Source organism: Schistocerca gregaria, chromosome 8 (assembly GCF_023897955.1).
Source record: "Schistocerca gregaria isolate iqSchGreg1 chromosome 8, iqSchGreg1.2, whole genome shotgun sequence".
NCBI lineage: Eukaryota > Metazoa > Arthropoda > Insecta > Orthoptera > Acrididae > Schistocerca > Schistocerca gregaria.
In genome coordinates this window covers 135,779,377-135,798,894 of record NC_064927.1, presented here as the reverse complement: position 1 = coordinate 135,798,894, position 19,518 = coordinate 135,779,377, and the positions used below count along the sequence as shown (strand labels likewise).

Genomic DNA, 19,518 nt, shown 5'->3' with positions numbered 1-19,518 from the left:
AAACTAACATCGCAGAACTACCACATAATACAACAAACAACTATACACCACAACTAAAGAAAATGTAAAAAACTGCAACATATACCACAAAAATTTGTGTGTTTTAGCAAAAGCAATAGAAGATACAAATTCCTCCTAATGGCAAATTGTCTCTTGTGACATTACAAACCCATATACCAACATTCCAGTACAGGAAACAAAAGAACAAAATCTTTTACACCATGGAAAAACTTTTACCACAGGAACTTATGAAATCATAGACCTTCTTAAAAACTACTTTATCCCAAAATTATTTTGAATTCAATGGAGAAATTTGCACCCACACAGATGGAGTGGCTATGGGAAACTGTTTAACTGGCACAACTGCAAATATATTTCTCAACACATTAAAAGAAAGCTTTCAATTCACAGCAGCCAATACGTAATGAAATCATCTGTTATAAATACGTAGACGACACTTTACTGCTGATGGAGGGAAACAAAACAGTTAGCAACAATTTCCTCAGCCACTTAACAACCTACTTCTCAGTACCAAATTTACTGTGGAATTGGAAACAGATAATTCAATAAACTAATTTGACCTGAAAATTAGCAAAGATAAAATCCACCACACATGTGACACATAAGGAAAATCTAACATCAAAGATAATATAATAAATGCCAACACTTGCCACCCTAACACACAAAAGCATGCCATCTTCCACTGAATGATTTTAAAAAGTAGTCAATTTACCTCTAGATTAACCAAATAAAAAAAAAAATAATAATGGAAACGCTCTGGTACATAGCCTACAGAAATGATTTTGATACCAATATAGTAACGTCAGCTCACTACATAGCCACTGCCGTAACTAAAATTTACTGTCTCAAAAACTTTATTGACATAATAGACTATGAAAGTTGAATGTCGCATGGAAATAAAACATAAAAACCATAGATAAAATTCAAAGGAAAATAAGAACATTGAAATGTAAAATCATCACTTGATAATTGCAGTAAACCAAAACAGGCCTGTGATGTAAAATATTAAATATATTATCTTAGTGCACCTGGTTTTCGAGCTTTCATTTACTTTATTTTAACCAGTGTAAATAACACAAACACATGCAGGGCCAAAATTAATTCCAGAAGCTGTATTCTTGAAAACTGCCCAGATTTCTTAATGAGATGCATTGCCATACTTGAGATTTTATTATATTTTGTTGAGATGTTTACTTTTAACTTCAAATTATCAATTCTGATCAAATCACAAATAAATTCCTATACGGCAAGCGTTTTTCAGTGCACTAATATTTGTATCTCCAGCTTTTAACGCCTATAGGAATTATCTGATAAATTTAGTTAAATACATTTCTAATTTTTCAAGAAATATTTTCATACATTTTGTAGGTGATAGGTGCAAACTAGTTAGCAGTAAAATTTCCAATACTATAATATTTGAGATTCTCTACGAGAATGCTGTGAAATACACTAACAAATGCTGCTGAGAAGTCATAAAAAAAAAAACCAGTCTGTAATAATCTGTTGTTTTAACTTAGTATAATCTGACTCTTGCCAAGAACAAGGAAAGCGCTGTGGAGAGACTGTTTCAAAATCCCAATGGACACTGATTAAGTAACTTATTTTGAGATTGATGTGTTAATGTTTTTGAGAGCATAACCTGTTTAAAGTACCTATTAATAATATAGGAGAAGCTTCACTGTATTCAAATTGTTACATTCTTAGGCACTGAAAAGTAATACTCATAACAATGTCTGGAATGACAGTGCCATTTACAAACAATCTCTCGAACAAAGTGATGCCTAGTTTTTGCAATGTTTATAAATCAACTAGAGTAGAAGGAAAACTCTCACTATTAAATTACATACCTCATTGTAATTGTAAACTGTGATTTGTGCACCTGTTCCTGAAAAGATGCTTTCTAAAAGCTGCTTGACAAGGCGCCACTCCAATCTGTCAAGACCACAACCAATGCGGGGCATTGCAATTTTTCCCACATTGTTCTCAATAACATGTTGACGCATAGCCACAAGACTCCTTTCTAGTGTTTCCATTGTTGGTTTCCCAGTACTCTCAGGTTTAGTCACAAGGTAATAAATGAAGCGGCCATCAAGTTCCAGCACTGCAACCTGCCCTTGTCGTTTATGTTGATCAAGAAGCTCATCCACACGTCTGAACATCTTCCTGCAACAGGAGAAGTAGTAACGTCGTTAAGTTTTGAAGTTACAAGAGAGCCTTGTTTATAATAAAACATTTAAAAAAAGAGTGAATGTGGGCATTAATGTGGCTGCAACTTGTGAAACAATTAGTTGCACTGATAATAGCAAAATGTTAATGCCCCTCTTATAAGGAAGTGTAAATTTATGGGTTTAAAAATAGGAAAACCAAATTGTGCCCCCTGAAGTTTGGAGTGTCATGTTTTAGTCAAAAGCAAGTGTATGATTTCCCTTTGTTATTGCCTATCCATGCCTTAAGAGGGGAGGAAAATATATACAGTGAAGGATGATGCCAACAAAAAGTGCATTCACACTTCACTGTCATCAAAAAGCCTTAATTAAACAGTCTGCCATGTAAAGAAAGTGATAAGCAAGTGACTGAAGGCGCAAAAAGCAACCACTGATTGTTAGAAAACTGATCAAAAATAAATCCTATTCATAATGGATGACTTTCTGTGAACACAATGGCTGTTTATGTGTACATATGACTGAATTTGCAAGTACAGAGTGTGACGCTCGAGAATGAAAATACAGGCATCATGAACGAAACTACTTACGGGCCTATGTGGAGATAGAATATCCACCTTTCTTGTTTAGGATTCATTACGTTAACTGTGAATTAGCATTTGATGTGCGTTAATATGTAAATTTTATTACAACATAGAAATATGTTGAAGCAACAGAAAAACCATAATAAATTGAGGAAATACAGAGCACCTGCCTTTGTGAAGCCGAGCATTGTTACCACAAGAAGGGATAGCTGTATTCATTTGTCATTTAATGATAGTAAGGAAGTATTTCACTTAGTACACGGAGGTTGCTGTCGATGTCTATACAGTTTAAGTTAAGGTTATGATGGTTCAGCTTATATTTCTGAAGTTTGATTTTTCTTTTTTGTGGTGGTAGTGATGAGGGGGGATGATGATTTGTTTCGTGTTTTTCTTTCAGTCTACCCCATAACAAAACTGACAACTACGAAAGAGATCAGAGTCATACGTAACTGTGATCGCTAATATCTTGATTTTTCATTAATTGGGAAGTCATCACAGAAGTCATCTGTGATATGTTCTGCTGTTACTATATCAGAAGATGCCAATCAGATAATTGAGACAGGATCAGGGCTCATAGTTAGTGGCATTATAATAATGTCAGTGAGTGATAAATGTAACTGCAACATAAACTTGGCCTTCAAAGAACAATGCAATGGCCTAAGAAAATTTCCAATTGTAAACTGCTGAAGCCTGCATTCAAATAGAAAGAGGCTGTGACATTCAGCACGATGTTTACTGATATTTGCAAATTAGAGAAATTAACATACGTTGAGGGGGTGACAAACCAGATACAATAGTTGAAAAAGCCGAATACAAGCCTTATAATAATAGTGAAAAACAATCAGAAAAAAGTATTGGTAACATTAGTTTTATAAAAAAAACAATGGTAGGTGTTAAGCTCTTAAGTAAGAAGACAGTAAAACTGATTATGAAACCCAAATCAAAGTACTGATTAAAAGCTCAGTGAAACAAAACTGAATAAGTTCTCCATAATTTTATGTTGTGCCTTCATAATGTCCATACTCTACGCAAAAAAATTACTAGGACTGGAAATTATACTTTCACAGTAATTAAGAAAGGTGTCTTAACGAGCACTAATTGAGGGAAGCACTAGTAACAGTAAAATCAAACTACAGAAAATCTGGGCTGGAATAACAACATGAAAAGGATGGACTGCTACTCACTGCATAGAGGAGGTGTTTAGTTGCAGAGAGACACGTTGAAGAATACTGTCAGATATTATTAGCCATCAACCTACATTCATCAGACGTAACAAAACTAAACAGACATACCTTTGCAGATACACAATTCACACACACACACACACACACACACACACACACACACACACACAGACTGCTGTCTTTGGACCATTAAGGCCATACTGTGACTGTGTCGCAGGTGAGCAGCAATCTTTGCTGGGGTAGGTAGTGGGGGTATACAAGAGGTGGGGGAAGGGGGGAGAAAGAAGGGTGGGAGGGGGAAAGGATCACAGAGTACGGTGGGGGAAGATATGTAATGTTGTCTATGAGAGAAATCAGGGATGTGGGAGGGGAGGATTGGGGGGGGGGGGGGCAGGATGCAGCTGCTAGGTGTAGCACTGGTGAGGGGGGAGGCAAAATGGAAGGGATAGAAGTACAGGAATGGAAAAGTACAATGCAGGTGCAATGGTACAATAGAAAGTGTGTGTGTGTGCGTGTGTGTGTGTATCTGACCTATTGCTCTGATTACACTGGATATGCTGCGAGAAACTGTTCACCATACAGTGTTACGGATGCTGCTTGTTGCTGGGTCAGTACACCGTACTGAACACAAGGTGCAACTTGTGCTGTAACCTAACAAACATGCCAGAGCCACCATCATTGTGTGTTTGATCATTCCTCCAATTTTTCTGCACCCACACCACATTCTGACTACTTACAGCACCATTTCTCAGCTGGCGGCAGAAAGTGGAACTATTATTTCTTCAGTGTATTCCATGAGTGTACCAATTAACAAACACACCTATTATGTTTAAGTGTACTATATACAGCCTGCACTGAAGCACTTAGAACACCATTTGTTTAATCAAGATCACCTGGTACCACCCATAAAACTGACATACATCTGAGGTCAAAACCAGAGCGCATACATAAAAAGTATTTCTCATGGTAACATATGAACAGCAAGAAATTAAGCCACTAGAAATTAAACACTCTGCAAGAATAATGTGCTGATTTAATTATGACAAAAATTGCTGAAATAACATTGTCTTATAATCTATCCTCTGCCAGTCTCATTCACAAATACTTGAAAATTCCAAAAATGAAAGACAGCCACAGATTGGTGACAACCAACAGACCAGTTTCTTTAGTGTTGTAAAACATGAACTATGTCCACAGGCCTTGGCAGGCTCATTGGTACTAAATGATCGCCATGTCACCCTCTGCCACGGTGTCACTGGATGTGGTATGTATGAGTGTAAGCTCAGCACACCACTCTCCCAGCCATTGCCAGTTTTCGTGACATGGAGCTGACACCAATCGGTCAGGCAGTTCATCAACTGGCAACATGAGGCTGAGTGCACCCTGTTCCAATCTTTCCACCAAAGAATAATCCTTGGCAGTACTGGAAACTGAACCTGGTTCCTCCGCATGGCAGTCACCGTTGCTGACCACTCAGTTACAAAAGCTGACAATTCTTTAGCGTCATTCCCTTACAAAATAGTGGGAAATCTCGTTCAATCAACTGGAATACCCCTTTTTTCTGGACGATACATTGCAGGCAATAGATAGGCTGTAATGGAGAATATAGTATGAAAAGGCCTCAGTGAGACCTTTTGCAGAGGGACTGCTCATCATTACAGTTATAATGAGCCTAAGTGGCTAGACTGTACAGAAGTGAGATCAGCTGCTGATGTGAAAGTATTATTGGTGTTTGGAAATTTTCATGAAGATGGGAATACCTCCATATTAAGGGTGGCTATATTAGTGCTTCAACCATAACAAACCTACCAACCACCAACAATACCAGCTATCTACACTTCTTGTATTGCAAGTAACAGTAATACTGAGAACTATGAATCTGATGCTAGGAACTTGTTTGTAGATTTGGAAAAAACTGTTGCAGTGGACATTTTCACCAGGGGCCCCCATGAGCACGCAGAGGTGCCTCAACACAATGTGGCATGGACTCGACTAATGTCTAATCCTGCAAGGTTGTCCATGAATCCATAAGAGTACAAGGCGATGGAGATTTCTTCTGAACAGCACATTGCAAGGCATCGCAGATACACCCAATAATGTTAGTGTCTGAGGAGTCTGGTGACCAGGAGAAGTATTTAAACTCAGAAGAGTGTTCCTGGACGAAATCTGTAGCAATTCCGATGTGTGGAGTGTCACACTGTTCTGCTCAAATTCCTCAAGTTCATAGGAATTCACAATGGACATGAATGGAAGAAGACCAGACAGGATGCTTACATATGTGTCACCTATCAAGTGTTGTATCTACAGGGTGTTTCATAAATGACCGGTATATTTAAAACGGCTATACAAACTAAACAAGCAGCGATAGAAATACACCGTTTGTTGCAATATGCTTGGGACAACAGTACATTTTCATGCGGGCAAACTTTCGAAATTACAGTAGTTACAGTTGTCAACAACAGATGGCGCTGCGGTCTGGGAAACACTATAGTACGATATTTTCCACATATCCACCATGCGTAGCAATAAGATGGCGTAGTCTCTGAGTGAAATTACCCGAAACCTTTGACAACGTGTCTGGTGGAACGGCTTCACATGCAGATGAGATGTACTGCTTCAGCTGTTCAATTGTTTCTGGATTCTGGCGGTACACCTGGTCTTTCAAGTGTTCCCACAGAAAAAGTCACAGGGGATCATGTCTGGCGAATAGGGAGGCCAATCCATGCCGCCTCCTGTATGTTTCGGATAGCCCAAAGCAATCACACGATCATCAAAATATTCATTCAGGAAATTAAAGACGTCGGCCGTGCGATGTGGCCGGGCACCATCTTGCATAAACCACGACGTGTTCGCAGTGTCGTCTAAGGCAGTTTGTACCGCCACAAATTCACGAAGAATGTCCAGATAGCATGATGCAGTAATCGTTTCAGATCTGAAAAATGGGCCAATGATTCCTTTGGAAGAAATGGCAGCTCAGACCAGTACTTTTTGAGGATGCAGGGACGATGGGACTGCAACATGGGGCTTTTCGGTTCCCCATATGCGCCAGTTCTGTTTATTGACGAAGCCGTCCAGGTAAAAATAAGCTTCGTCAGTAAACCAAATGCTGCCCACATGCATATCGCCGTCATCAATCCTGTGCACTATATCGTTAGCGAATGTGTCTCATGCAGCAATGGTAGCGGCGCTGAGGGGTTGCCGCGTTTGAATTTTGTATGGATAGAGGTGTAAACTCTGGCGCATGAGACGATACGTGGACGTTGGCGTCATTTGGACCGCAGCTGCAACACGGCGAATGGAACCCCGAGGCCGCTGTTGGATCACCTGCTGCACTAGCTGCGCGTTGCCCTCTGTGGTTGCCGTACGCGGTCGCCCTACCTTTCCAGCATGTTCATCCGTCACGTTCCCAGTCCGTTGAAATTTTTCAAACAGATCCTTTATTGTATCGCTTTTCGGTCCTTTGGTTACATTAAACCTCCGTTGAAAACTTCGTCTTGTTGCAACAACACTGTGTTCTAGGCGGTGGAATTCCAACACCAGAAAAATCCTCTGTTCTAAGGAATAAACCATGTTGTCCACAGCACACTTGCACGTTGTGAACAGCACACGCTTACAGCAGAAAGACGACGTACAGAATGGCGAACCCACAGACTGTGTTGTCTTCTATATCTTTCCATCACTTTTAGCGCCATCTGTTGTTGAAACTTGTAACTACTGTAATTTCGAAAGTTTGTCCGCCTGAAAATGTACTGTTGTCCCAAGCATATTGCAACAAACGGTGTATTTCTATCGCTGCTTGTTTAGTTTTTATTGTCGTTTCAAATATACCGGTCATTTTTGAAACACCCTGTAGATGTATTGAGTCGTATCTAGATATATCAGGGGTCCCATATAACTCCGACTGCACATGCTCTACATCATTACAGAGCCTCCACCAAGCTTGAACAGTCCCCTGCTGACATGTAGGGTCCATGGATTCATGAGGTTGTCTCCATACTGGTACACATCCATCCCCTTCATACAATTTGAAATTAGATTCGTCTGACTAGGCAACATGTTTCTGTTGTAGTTGGCAAGAGAGCCAACACCGTTACTACAGGAGGCCGAAATGCACGCGTTTTAGCTCACACAGGCTGGCGTGAGGTCTGGAACATGACAAGGGAATTAGAATTGAGAAAAATGAGCGTAGGCGGTAGAATACTTAACTTTAATCCATTTATGATGAATGTCGCTCTTGACGGTACATGATTTACAATATCAATAGAAACTCTCTAGGGCGTAGCAAATAACGTAGCTGACGGCAATGCTAACTATCGTCTCTGCAAATGAGAGCGTAAAAGTCAGTGAACCATCGCTAGCGAAGTCGGCTGTACAACTGGGGCGCGAGCTAGGAAGTCTCGACCTGCCGTGTGGCGGCGCTCGGTCTGCAACCATTTGTAGTGGCGACACGTGGGTCCGAGGTATACTACCGGACCGCGGCCGATTTAAAGGCTACCACCTAGCAAGTGTGGTGTCTTGGCGGTGACACCACAGTTTCCATTCATCAACAGTCCAATGTCAGTGTTGATGGTCCCAAGTGAGGCATAAAGCTTTGTGCCCTGCAGTCGTCAAGATTACAAAAGTGAGCCTTCAGCCCTGAAAACCTGTATCGATGAACCTTCATTGAATGGTTCACATGCTGACACTTGTTGATGGCCCAGCATTGAAATATGCAGCAATTTGTGTTATTTATTGACACTTTCTGAAAAGCTGTCACAAAGGCTCACTCGGACAGCAAAGTGACATTAACAGTCGTTCTTTGTTTTTGTTATTTGTGTTTTGATGGATGGGAAAACGTATGTTGTAGTTTGATCTGTTTTCAATTAATTAAAATCCAAATATTCTAACAGACAAAAATTTATTTTGCGAACGCAATTAGCTGTCCTTGATAGCATCTATGACCGCTTTTCAGAGGGACTACGAGAAACAATCTTTTTTTTGCTAGTTTTTTATTTGGGTTTCAATAAATGAAACAATTAATTGTTAAATGCTTGGTGAGAATTGTGAAAGCAGGGAAAGCCTTTGTGGCTGTGAATCTCATCAAGGATTGCCTGGTTGACTCGGCAGCTTGTATTTGTCCAGCAGACCTCACGGAAAAATTTGAGAAAATAAATCTTTCGCCTCAAACTGTTGCTCGCCAAGTCAAGGATATGGCCCCACATATGGAAGACCAATTAATGGAGAGAGCGGCAAACTTTGTTTCATTTTCTGTCGTTCTTGATGAGTCCATGGACGTTACGACATATCTCAGCTCATCATATTATTTATGGGTGTCGACAACAATCTGCGTGTCACCAAATAATTTCTTGACCTTATACCAATAAAAGACACAACCACAGGTTTGGATATTTTTCTAGCCATGGAAAACATGTTCGAGTCAATGGATTTAAAATGGGAACGTCTGAGCAATGTAATAATGGAGACCCTGCGATACAAGGGATACGCACTGGATTGGCTTAAGTTGGCTATTCCTTATTCGCAGAAGTCCATTGTCTGATACACCAGGAGGCACTTTGCGCGAAGATTGTCAACATAAAAAAAAAAAAAAAAACACCACGGGACAGTCCAGTGCAGAGCAGTGTCGTGCGGTCTCACTTGCTCCGGAGCTATCTCTCTTGCTCCTATGCTGACACTAGCAACGCAAGGTCATGTAGAGGGCAAAGAACTACACTGCCTTGTGCCTGCACCTGCCAAGCGTAGTCCTTGGATGAGTCTGCTTTACATTTGCTGAGGGAGAAATATTGGTTCTGAAAGTTAGGACAACGTCATCAATTTTTATCTGCGCATATCACTAGTACCAAAATTTTGCCTATTCAACGTAAGAACTGATCATCAATTCTGTCTCACAATTAAATAGCTATCATGACTTTACTTTTGATACACAAAAATAATAAAAAAAGAAAATATTCAATTACAACTGAATTTCTGTCTTTTATCTTTGTACGAACATATCTGAGAACAAAATTAATCACTGAAATAACGCCTGTGAGGCAATAAGACTTCTATCAGTAACATAACTAAACTCAATAATACTGAACGACTGAATGAACACCAGCAAAATATTTTTCCTGGAGAAATAAAGGTAATATTCTTACCTCAACAATTCTGAAATTAAAGAAGTATAAAATACAAAAGAGATTTAGAAGTTATTAGTTTTTTGATAAATTTCTGTCTTTTATCTTTGTACGAACATATCTGAGAACAAAATTAATCACTAAAATAACGACTGTGAGGCAATAAGACTTCTACCAGTAACATAACAAAACTCAATAATACTGAACAACTGAATGAACACCAGCAAAATATTTTTCCTGGAGAAATAAAAGTAATATTCTTACCTCAACAATTCTGAAATTAAATGAAGTATAAAATACAAAAGAGATTTAGAAGTTATTAGTTTTTTGATAAATTTAAGCAGCATGATCTAGAAATTTCAATGTAACTCTTGGGTATTATTACCATGGTAGGTGAAACATTAACTCAATGGAAACAGGCAAAAGTCATGGCATGCCTGATAAACAAAAAACAGTTAGTACCACATTAAGTTTTGCTAATGTGCACTTCTATACTTGAATCATTTGTATAACACGATGTTGAGATAGGTATTTCAAATGTCAAAATGACCAAGGCAGCACATATAATCAAAAATGTAAAACTGGCTATTAGGAAGTTTATGAGGTGCCATCAGTAACTCGAATGCTGTTTTCTGTTACATTTTCACAGCTCCACACATTGATCCTCCATAGGTGTGTGGCTGGCTTTCTCATATTTTATACATTCAAAAATTAAAATTAAAAAAAATTAGAACAGATTAAAAAATAAAATACGACTCTTTCTGTAGTTTGTGATTGCAGTGAATGATAGATATCTACGCAAAAGAGGTAATAATCTTGTTCATAAATGAAATTTATAAGAAGATTAAGTGGTTATTCAAGAGCAGATTATGCAAGAACCAGCCGAATGTGTAATAGTATGAACACATACAAGAGGATGAACAACACTGACTTTGCAAATTTGCATTAGCTTACAAATTAGATGACAGGAGATGTCCCATATTCTAAAAGATAATCCAATACTTTGTAAAGACGAAATCCTTAAAGGCTAATATATTACGTGGGAAAAAAATGTGGTTAGAGGCATACATACTTAAATGTGACAGCTATTCCACTCCCCATGCGCATATCTTCTGCAACACAGTGTGCAAGGGAGTAGTCTGCTGGTGCAGTAAAAAGATCACCAAAAATCTCTGTGACAACTTGTGGATCACCTGTAGTTCTCATTCTCTGGTCACGAATGTTGCGATTATTCACATTCTGGTTATAGTTTTGACCACGATCACCTCTATTATCCATTCCTCTTCCCCTCTCATTCACATTCTGGTTATGGTTTTGACCACGGTCACCTCTATTATCCATTCCTCTTCCCCTCTCTCCATAAGTGTTGTCATGTCTTTTGGCTCTGTCATTTTTGAAATTACGTGTGCCGTGCTCATCATTTCTCTTTGGTGGCTGACAGAAAGACCTTTCATTGCGTTTCCATCTCACATCACTTTCTCTTCTATTTTGTGATCTGGTATCACCCCCTACAAAATTGTATTAAGAACCATTATTATTTAATCACTCAAAATTAATAATGTTAGAAATGTTTCACACAGAAAAAATTTTCATTTAAGATAATACAACTGAAATGCTATGATATCATTGATCAACAAACAACAAAATTTATGATTAAGGGTTTCCACAAATTACTGCAACTACTCACCTTTTATTTTATTATTAAATTTTTATTTGCCATTACCAATTTCAAATTGCCCAGCAATTCATCACCAGGTGGTACATATTCCTTGCATGTTTGCAGCATTGTGGGAGTTGTGTAGCTGTGGCAAAATGTATCAACAAACCACGTGAGCACTGAATGTGGAAAGAATTATTCACATTATGAGATCGATCTAGTTGCATTACTTACAGTTAGTAGTACCTGCTGTTTTGTTTTTCGTGCTCACACTGTTTTGGAAAACAGAATGTATGTTTTCCAGTTATGTTAATTGTACATCACTTCACAAATTTAGCCACAGATAACAACTTCCTCATGCTCAAAAAACATAAATAAACCAAGGAGCATGATTAAAGTTATGCTCTAAGTCTCTGTGCTGCAAAAGTTTCTCTGTTCACAGCTCGAGTTGGAAACTGGTGACAGTAAGTACGTATCTATTTATATTATATTCATTATTGCAAAAACACCATGAATTCACAATACAAACTTGACATGTGTATTTACAAAATCTATTAAATAATGAGTTTGGACAATATTTAATCTATAATTTTAGTGCTTAAATTACATTTGACATTTAACTTGATGCCTAATAACATTCATCATACTTACGAAATGAACATTAGAGTTTCTCTCTCTCTCTCTCTCTCTCTCTCTCTCTCTCTCTCTCTCTCTCTCTCTCTGTGTGTGTGTGTGTGTGTGTGTGTGTGTGTGTGTGCACTTGATAAAAAGACTGCTAGATATCTAATTGCTTAACTCAACTAGCCTGCCTGTCACCAAAATTAAGTCAAAAGAACAAAATGCTGTAGTGCATGAATCAAAATAGTGAAGAAAACCTAAAACAGAACTCCGCAGGAGCATCCATAAGGAAGCTACAACACTGAAACAAATTAATAAAAAACTAACAACAATGCTCTTGTTAGGCAGAAAAAAGCAATACAGCAGTAATAATGAATGAGGATCATAAATAATGGCATAAAGACATACAGTTGAAAGTACATCATACTAGAAGCAAAAAAGTCTTGGTAAACTTAGGATCTAAAATGCATACCTTAAGAGCTATGAGCAATTTTTCATCTTCGATACTGTAAAACAAATCTCTTCTATTGTGAGCTCTTTGCTTACCATTATTTTGGGAAGTGGCAGTATGGACTAAAACAAGAAAAAATGTCCAGTAAACAAGCAGTCTAAAATGCATACATTAAGAGCTATGATCACTTTTTCATCTTCTCTACTTTGAAACATAAGTCTTCAAATGAACAAATGCTCACAACTTTTAAGGCATGCATTTTAGAGCACATGTTTACTGGATATTTTTTGGTCCATACTGCCACTTCCCAAAATATGGAAAGTAAAGAGCTTGCAGTAGAAGAGATTTGTTTCACAGTATCGAAGATGAAAAATTATTCGTAGCTCTTAAGGTATGCATATATATTTAAACAAACACCACTGATGAGGAACTGCAGTTTCCTCCTAATATCCATTGAAGACAACACTACATAACATTGAACCCCACAGCTCTAAAGCTCAATCACAGCCCAAAATTCACAAAGACGTCCATCCAATAAAATCAATAGTCAAATCAATAAACAGTCCTGGATACAAAAAACTAAAAACAATGTATTTACAACCAAGTACTCTATAAAAAAGTTACAAATTGATTGACAGCACCAAAGATATCACTGTATCCAGCACAGGAAAGTTTACATTCCTCTTATAGTTAACCTCTACACCAACATACCAATAACTTAAACACCTGAATAACTGAGGATAACTTACTGCATCACACAAAATTAGGCAATGCAGGAATCTAGAGTTGGTGCTATCTCACAATTACTTTTTCTTTAGTAACAAAGTCTATATTTAGCAATGGGCAGTAGCTTAGTTCGCCTACTAGCTGAAATCTATATTAATGATCTAGAAACAATTTTTTTAAAGCAAATGCAATAGAAAAGACAAAATCATTTATTATGAACATTTTGTTATCTTGATGATATCATGACAGTAAACACAAATTCCAAATTTACAGGAAGCCCACTACATCAATCTCATTATAAATAACTCATTAAGCCACACCAATCAACAAAAATTAGTATTCTACATCTACATCTACATCCATACTCCGCAAGCCGCCTGACGGTGTGTGGCGGAGAGTACCCTGAGTACCTCTATCGGTTCTCCCTTCTATTCCAGTCTCGTATTGCACGTGGAAAGAAGGATTGTCGGTATGCTTCTGTGTGGGCTCTAATCTCTCTGATTTTATCCTCATGGTCTCTTCGCGAGATATACGTAGGAGGGAGCAATATACTGCTTGACTCTTCGGTGAAGGTATGTTCTCGAAACTTTAACAAAAGCCTGTACCGAGCTACTGAGCGTCTCTCCTGCAGAGTCTTCAACTGGAGTTTATCTATCATCTCCGTAACGCTTTCGCAATTACTAAATGATCCTGTAACGAAGCGCACTGCTCTCCGTTGGATCTTCTCTATTTTTTAGATAAGCACTCAACCACGTAAACAAATTCCACACTGAACTTGAGGTAAAAACCAAAGAACTAAACATTTTCAAAACAATAATCCAACACAATGCTTATGACCTGTCTATAGCTGACATGTTACATGAAAAAATAAAAAAACACCAAAATACACAACTTCAAAAAACACTTTGCGCCACCTTGGTTCTGTACAGAAATTGGAACAGAGATACATAATCATTTCTGCCCCTTTTATTGCTCATGAAAACCACACGTTCATGTTGTACCACAGTACAACGAGACCTTCAGAGGTGGTGGTCCACGTTGCTGTACACATCAGTACCGCTAATACGCAGTAGCATTGATGCATGCCTGTATTTGTCATGGCATACTATCCACAAGTTCATCAAGGCACTGTTGGTCCAGATTGTCCCACTCCTCAACAGTGATTCAGAGTAGATCCCTTAGATTGGTTGGTGGACCGTCCACAACAGCCCTTTTCAATCTATCCAAGGCATGTTCGATAGGGTTCATGTCTGAAGAACATGCTGGCCACTCTAGTCGAGCAATGTTGTTATCCTGAACAAGGTCATTCACAAGATGTGCACGATGGGGGGATTGAATTGTTCTCCATGAAGATGAATATGGTTGCACTATTGGTAGGAGGGTGGCATTTATGTAGTGTACAGCCATTACAGCGCCTTCCATGACCACTAGTAGTAGTGTACGGTGGACCCACATAATGCCACCTCAAAACATCAGAAAACCTCCACCTAGCTGTACTTGCTGGACAGTGCGTCAAAGGCGTTCAGCATGACTGGATTGCTTCGAAACACGTCTCCGGCACTTATCTGGTTGAAGACATATGCGACACTCATCGGTGAAGAGAAAGTGATGCCAATCTTGAGCGGTCCACGCGGCATGTTGTTGGGCCCATCTGTAAAGCACTGCATGGTGTCATGGTTGCAGAGATGGACTTCACCATGGACGCCAGGAGTGAAGCTGCACTTCATGAAAAGAAAAGAATCATTCAATATGGTGGCATTGCTGTCAGGGTTCCTCCAAGCCATAATCCACAGGTAGTGGTTGTCCACTGCAGTAGCAGCCCTTGGGCAGCCTGAGCGAGGCATGTCATCGACAGTTCCTGTCTCTCTGTATCTCCATCATGTCCAAACAACATCGCTTTGGTTCATTCCGAGATGCCTGGACACTTCCCTTGTTGAGAGCCCTTCCTGGCACAAAGTAACAATACAGATGCAATCGAATCACAGTATTGACAGTCTAGGCATGGTTGAACTACAGACAACATAGGTCGTGTATCTCTTTCCTGGTGGAACGACGAACTGATCGGCTGTTGAACCCCCTCCGTCTAATAGGCGCTGCTCATGCATGGTTGTTTACATCTTTGGGTGGGTTTAATGACATCTCTGAACAGTTAGAGGGACTGTGTCTGTGATAACAATATCCACAGTCAATGTCTATCTTCAAGACTTCTGGCAACCGGGGTGATGCAAAACTTTTTTTGATGTGTGTAGCTTCAACAAAACATTTTCAGTTGCAGAAGAAACTAAATATATCTCCATGCCTTTCCTCAGTAATATTTCATATTAATCTGCAAAACACAAAGTCAAAGTAAGTTTCAACACAAACAACTAAGTACAAAACCAAATAGTTCATAACAGTAGAAGAGCTAAACCACCATTTCACAAATATGGTATACGTAAATTATCCCGTGACAACTGCTCCTGCTGCTACATGGAGCAAACAGGATGAAATTTTAGTTAGCGGCACACCTCATAAAGTTGTCATTCAATTACAGTAATCAAAACAAACCTACATATTCCATACTGTAGACAAAGGAATGAAGGTGAAACTCGTGGAACAATTACAGATTTTTACCCATAACAACAAATCAAATGACGCCATCTTAAATGAACAAAACCCTTCACACACACACACACACACACACACACACACACACACACACACACACAGAGAGAGAGAGAGAGAGAGAGAGAGAGAGAGAGAGAGAGAGAGAGAGAGAGAGAGAGAGAGCTTCATGCAGAGCTCTAATGTTTATCTTATAAGTAATGATGAATGTGTATTAAACATCAAGACAAAAGTCAAAAATAATTTAAGCACTAAATTGTAGTTGAAATATCAAACTCATTGTTTAATACATTATGTAAAAATGTAGTTAGTCTGCAATGCAAGCTGAACAAAGAAACTCTCTGCTCCAGCTCAAAGTCTTAGAATGTAACTTTAATCATGCTACTTTGTTTATATTTTGCGAAGCATATGGAAGTTGTTAAGTTGTTACCTGTGGCTAAAATCATGAAGTGGTATAACATGTTTTCCAAAACATTGTGTGCACCAACAACAAACCAACAGATACTACTAATTGTAAGTAATGCAACTAAATCGATCTCATAATGTGAATAATTCTTACCACATTCAGTGCTCATGTTTTGTTTATACATTCTGCCACAGCTACACAACCACCAAAATTCTGCAAACATGCAAGGAATATGTACCATCTGATGATGAATTGCTAGGCAATTTGAAACCAGTAATGGAAAATAAAAAATGAATAATAAAACAAATGGTAACTGGTTGCAATAAGTCGTGAAAACCCTTATTCATTACAGTCAGTGTTCCACATCCATAACTGATAAAAGGTTTAAAATATTTTTTTCCATCCTTAATAATGTATCTACAAATTTAAAACAACCAAAATCAATCATTCTGCACAAACATATTCTGTTACAATAACTGTGGCCAATGGCAGCTCATTGTCCATGGGAAAACATCCACCACTAAAAAGAACACTTCTAAAATAAATATTCAAAAAATAAAAGTTGAAAGATAAAACTTAAAATTCGAGTAACATTAACCTTGAATATAACTAATTAAATAAACAAACAAGTATTATCCAGAATCCAATGCAATGAAGAAGAAGAAACAAGCTACATATACCTTCACCATCTAATATTTCACTCCAGCCATAATAAAAAGACTTTGATGAATAGTAACCCAATTTCAAAGGTATATATCTGATAAATTTAGTTGATAGGAAAGGTATAAATCATATACAATGTGTACAATTTGCTTCTGCCATTTTTTCCCCAACATTTGAGGCTTTAATGAAACAAATTGTTTACACACATGAATCCTGCGTCGAGAAAATTGTTCATCTTTTGAAGCGATCCATGAATCGATCCAATTTGTGACTTCTTCATGAGATCAGAAGTGTTGGTTAGCCAGACCATGTGCCACTGATCTCAACATGTGATAGTCAGAGGGAGCAATGTCTGCAGAATAGGGTGGGTGGTCCTGTGAGTACTGTGCTGGTGACAGGAGGTCCACAGCAAATATAGTGCGGTTTGTCACATCAGTTATTTCTAACATACATAACACAAAGTGTTAAAAAGAAAAGTAAATAACTTAAGTATACTAAGGAAATAATGCTGGAATGGTCTCCCTTCATTGCTCAAGATTTCTGACACCTGCTTAGGAATTGCTCATTATGCTCACACAAGGACACCTCTACACAGCATACCACCGTTATCCAGCTCTTCACAAATTTAAGTTATAAGTCGACCTAAAATATGTGATTTTGATTTGTACTTTTTTCTCTTTTAATGCCCCTCCAGACATAAAAATTACAGAGTGTTAAATCGCAGGAACAAGGAGGCCATCTGTTGTTGGCAACAACTCTAACCTGAAACACGTCACGAATTTTCTGTAATGAGAAACTGGCCATATGTGCTATCACAGAGTCCTGGTGAAGGGTCATGAAAGAATGTTCTCTCTCTGTTAACTGGCCAAAAAAAGCTGCAAATGGTTGCCACATATCTCTCATTGTTAATTGTTTCCTGGGAGAAAAAAAAGGAGGCCTATTATTCTCTCACTGCTATTAACAAACCACGCTGGTATTTTTTTTAATCATGCAGGGATGCCTTGCATATTACATTAGGTTTTTCAGAACTAATAACAATAGTTATTTTCTGAATATTGTATCACCTTGGTGGAACGATGATTCACGTGAAAATAAAGTTAGGTGAGGGGCACTTTCTATGTAATGAAACCCTATTTACAATTCATTCACAAAACCACAACCTTTTTGCCTGGTCACGCAGTTTCAGTTATTTTGTAGGGTGGTAATTACAGCAACTTCATAGCCATTTGAACACAGCCATGGGAAATTCCCATTTGCTGAGAAAGATGTGAGGACACCTCTACACAGCATACCACCGTTATCCAGAATTTCTTCAAGAGTACTGGATGTGGGTGTCTATGTTCCCGATGGTGAAGTTAACTTCATGTTTCAAGAAATTTATTGATCAATTTATGAATCATACTCCCGATTATGAACCTAAATATCAGCAAATCCCTCTTGAAATAATGCACTTACTGCTCACACTAATTCTTATGAATTGTACATGAATAATCTTTGGTGAATAGTTCACTTGTATTTTGCTATTTCACTTGAAACACTTCCACTTATCATTCTGTATTATATCGCCTATCAAACACGTGCTAACTGCACAAACAAAGAACTCCTTACTGCAGGCATTGATTCTCACACAAATATGTATTACTTATCAATATTCTTTGATTAGTAAAATACTTGTCTTCTTCCATTTCACTTGAAACACGTTCATTCAATACAGTGCATTGCACTGCCTTATTAATGTGTGCTACTTGCACAAACAACGACCTCACAGTGGAGGGGAAATTGCTCCCTGCCAGTGCCACTGCCAGATGGCTGTGCAACAAAATCCCCACAGGTCAATTTTTCACCCTGCGTGTCTGTCTCTCTCTCTCTGTGTGTGTGTGTGTGTGTGTGTGTGTGTGTATGTGAGAGAGAGAGAGAGAGAGGATATTTGTTCTCAGCAGTGGCTTTCTGGATGTGGTATGAGGGTTGCCCAAAAAGTAAGGCACCACATTTTTTTCTCTGCTGAAAAAAATGCTACAAATGCAAAAAGTTACTAATGTATTATTTGAAATCTCCCGAGTGAGCACACCAAGTTTCCATCACTTCTGATAGATAGTGTAGCTGTGCGACAGTTCAAAATGGCATCTGTAGGCGAAGTACATTACAAGCAACATGGCACCATTGAATTTTTCACTGCAGAGAAAGAAACATTTGTGTAAAGTCTATGGAGCATCTGCTGTCGACAGAAGTGCAGTTAGCTGCTGGGCACAGAGGGTGAGGTCATTAGAAGATGGTTTGGTGGAGCTCCAGGATTTGCAGCAGTCGGAGAGACCATCTGTGGTGGCTGACA

At 38.5% G+C, this 19,518-nt stretch overlaps 1 protein-coding gene across 6 annotated transcripts in view; it reads right to left on the bottom strand.

Moving 5' to 3' along the window:
* LOC126285328 (uncharacterized) overlaps positions 1-19,518 on the bottom strand; it is a 152,369-nt gene that overhangs the window by 29,706 nt on the left and 103,145 nt on the right. For all 6 annotated transcript variants that reach the window (XM_049984639.1, XM_049984643.1, XM_049984638.1 and 3 more), the window contains 2 exons: positions 11,137-11,572; positions 1,869-2,184 (listed from right to left, as the gene is read on the bottom strand). In XM_049984639.1, the coding sequence (XP_049840596.1) occupies positions 1,869-2,184; positions 11,137-11,572 (752 nt within the window). The remainder of the gene's footprint in view (positions 1-1,868; positions 2,185-11,136; positions 11,573-19,518) is intronic.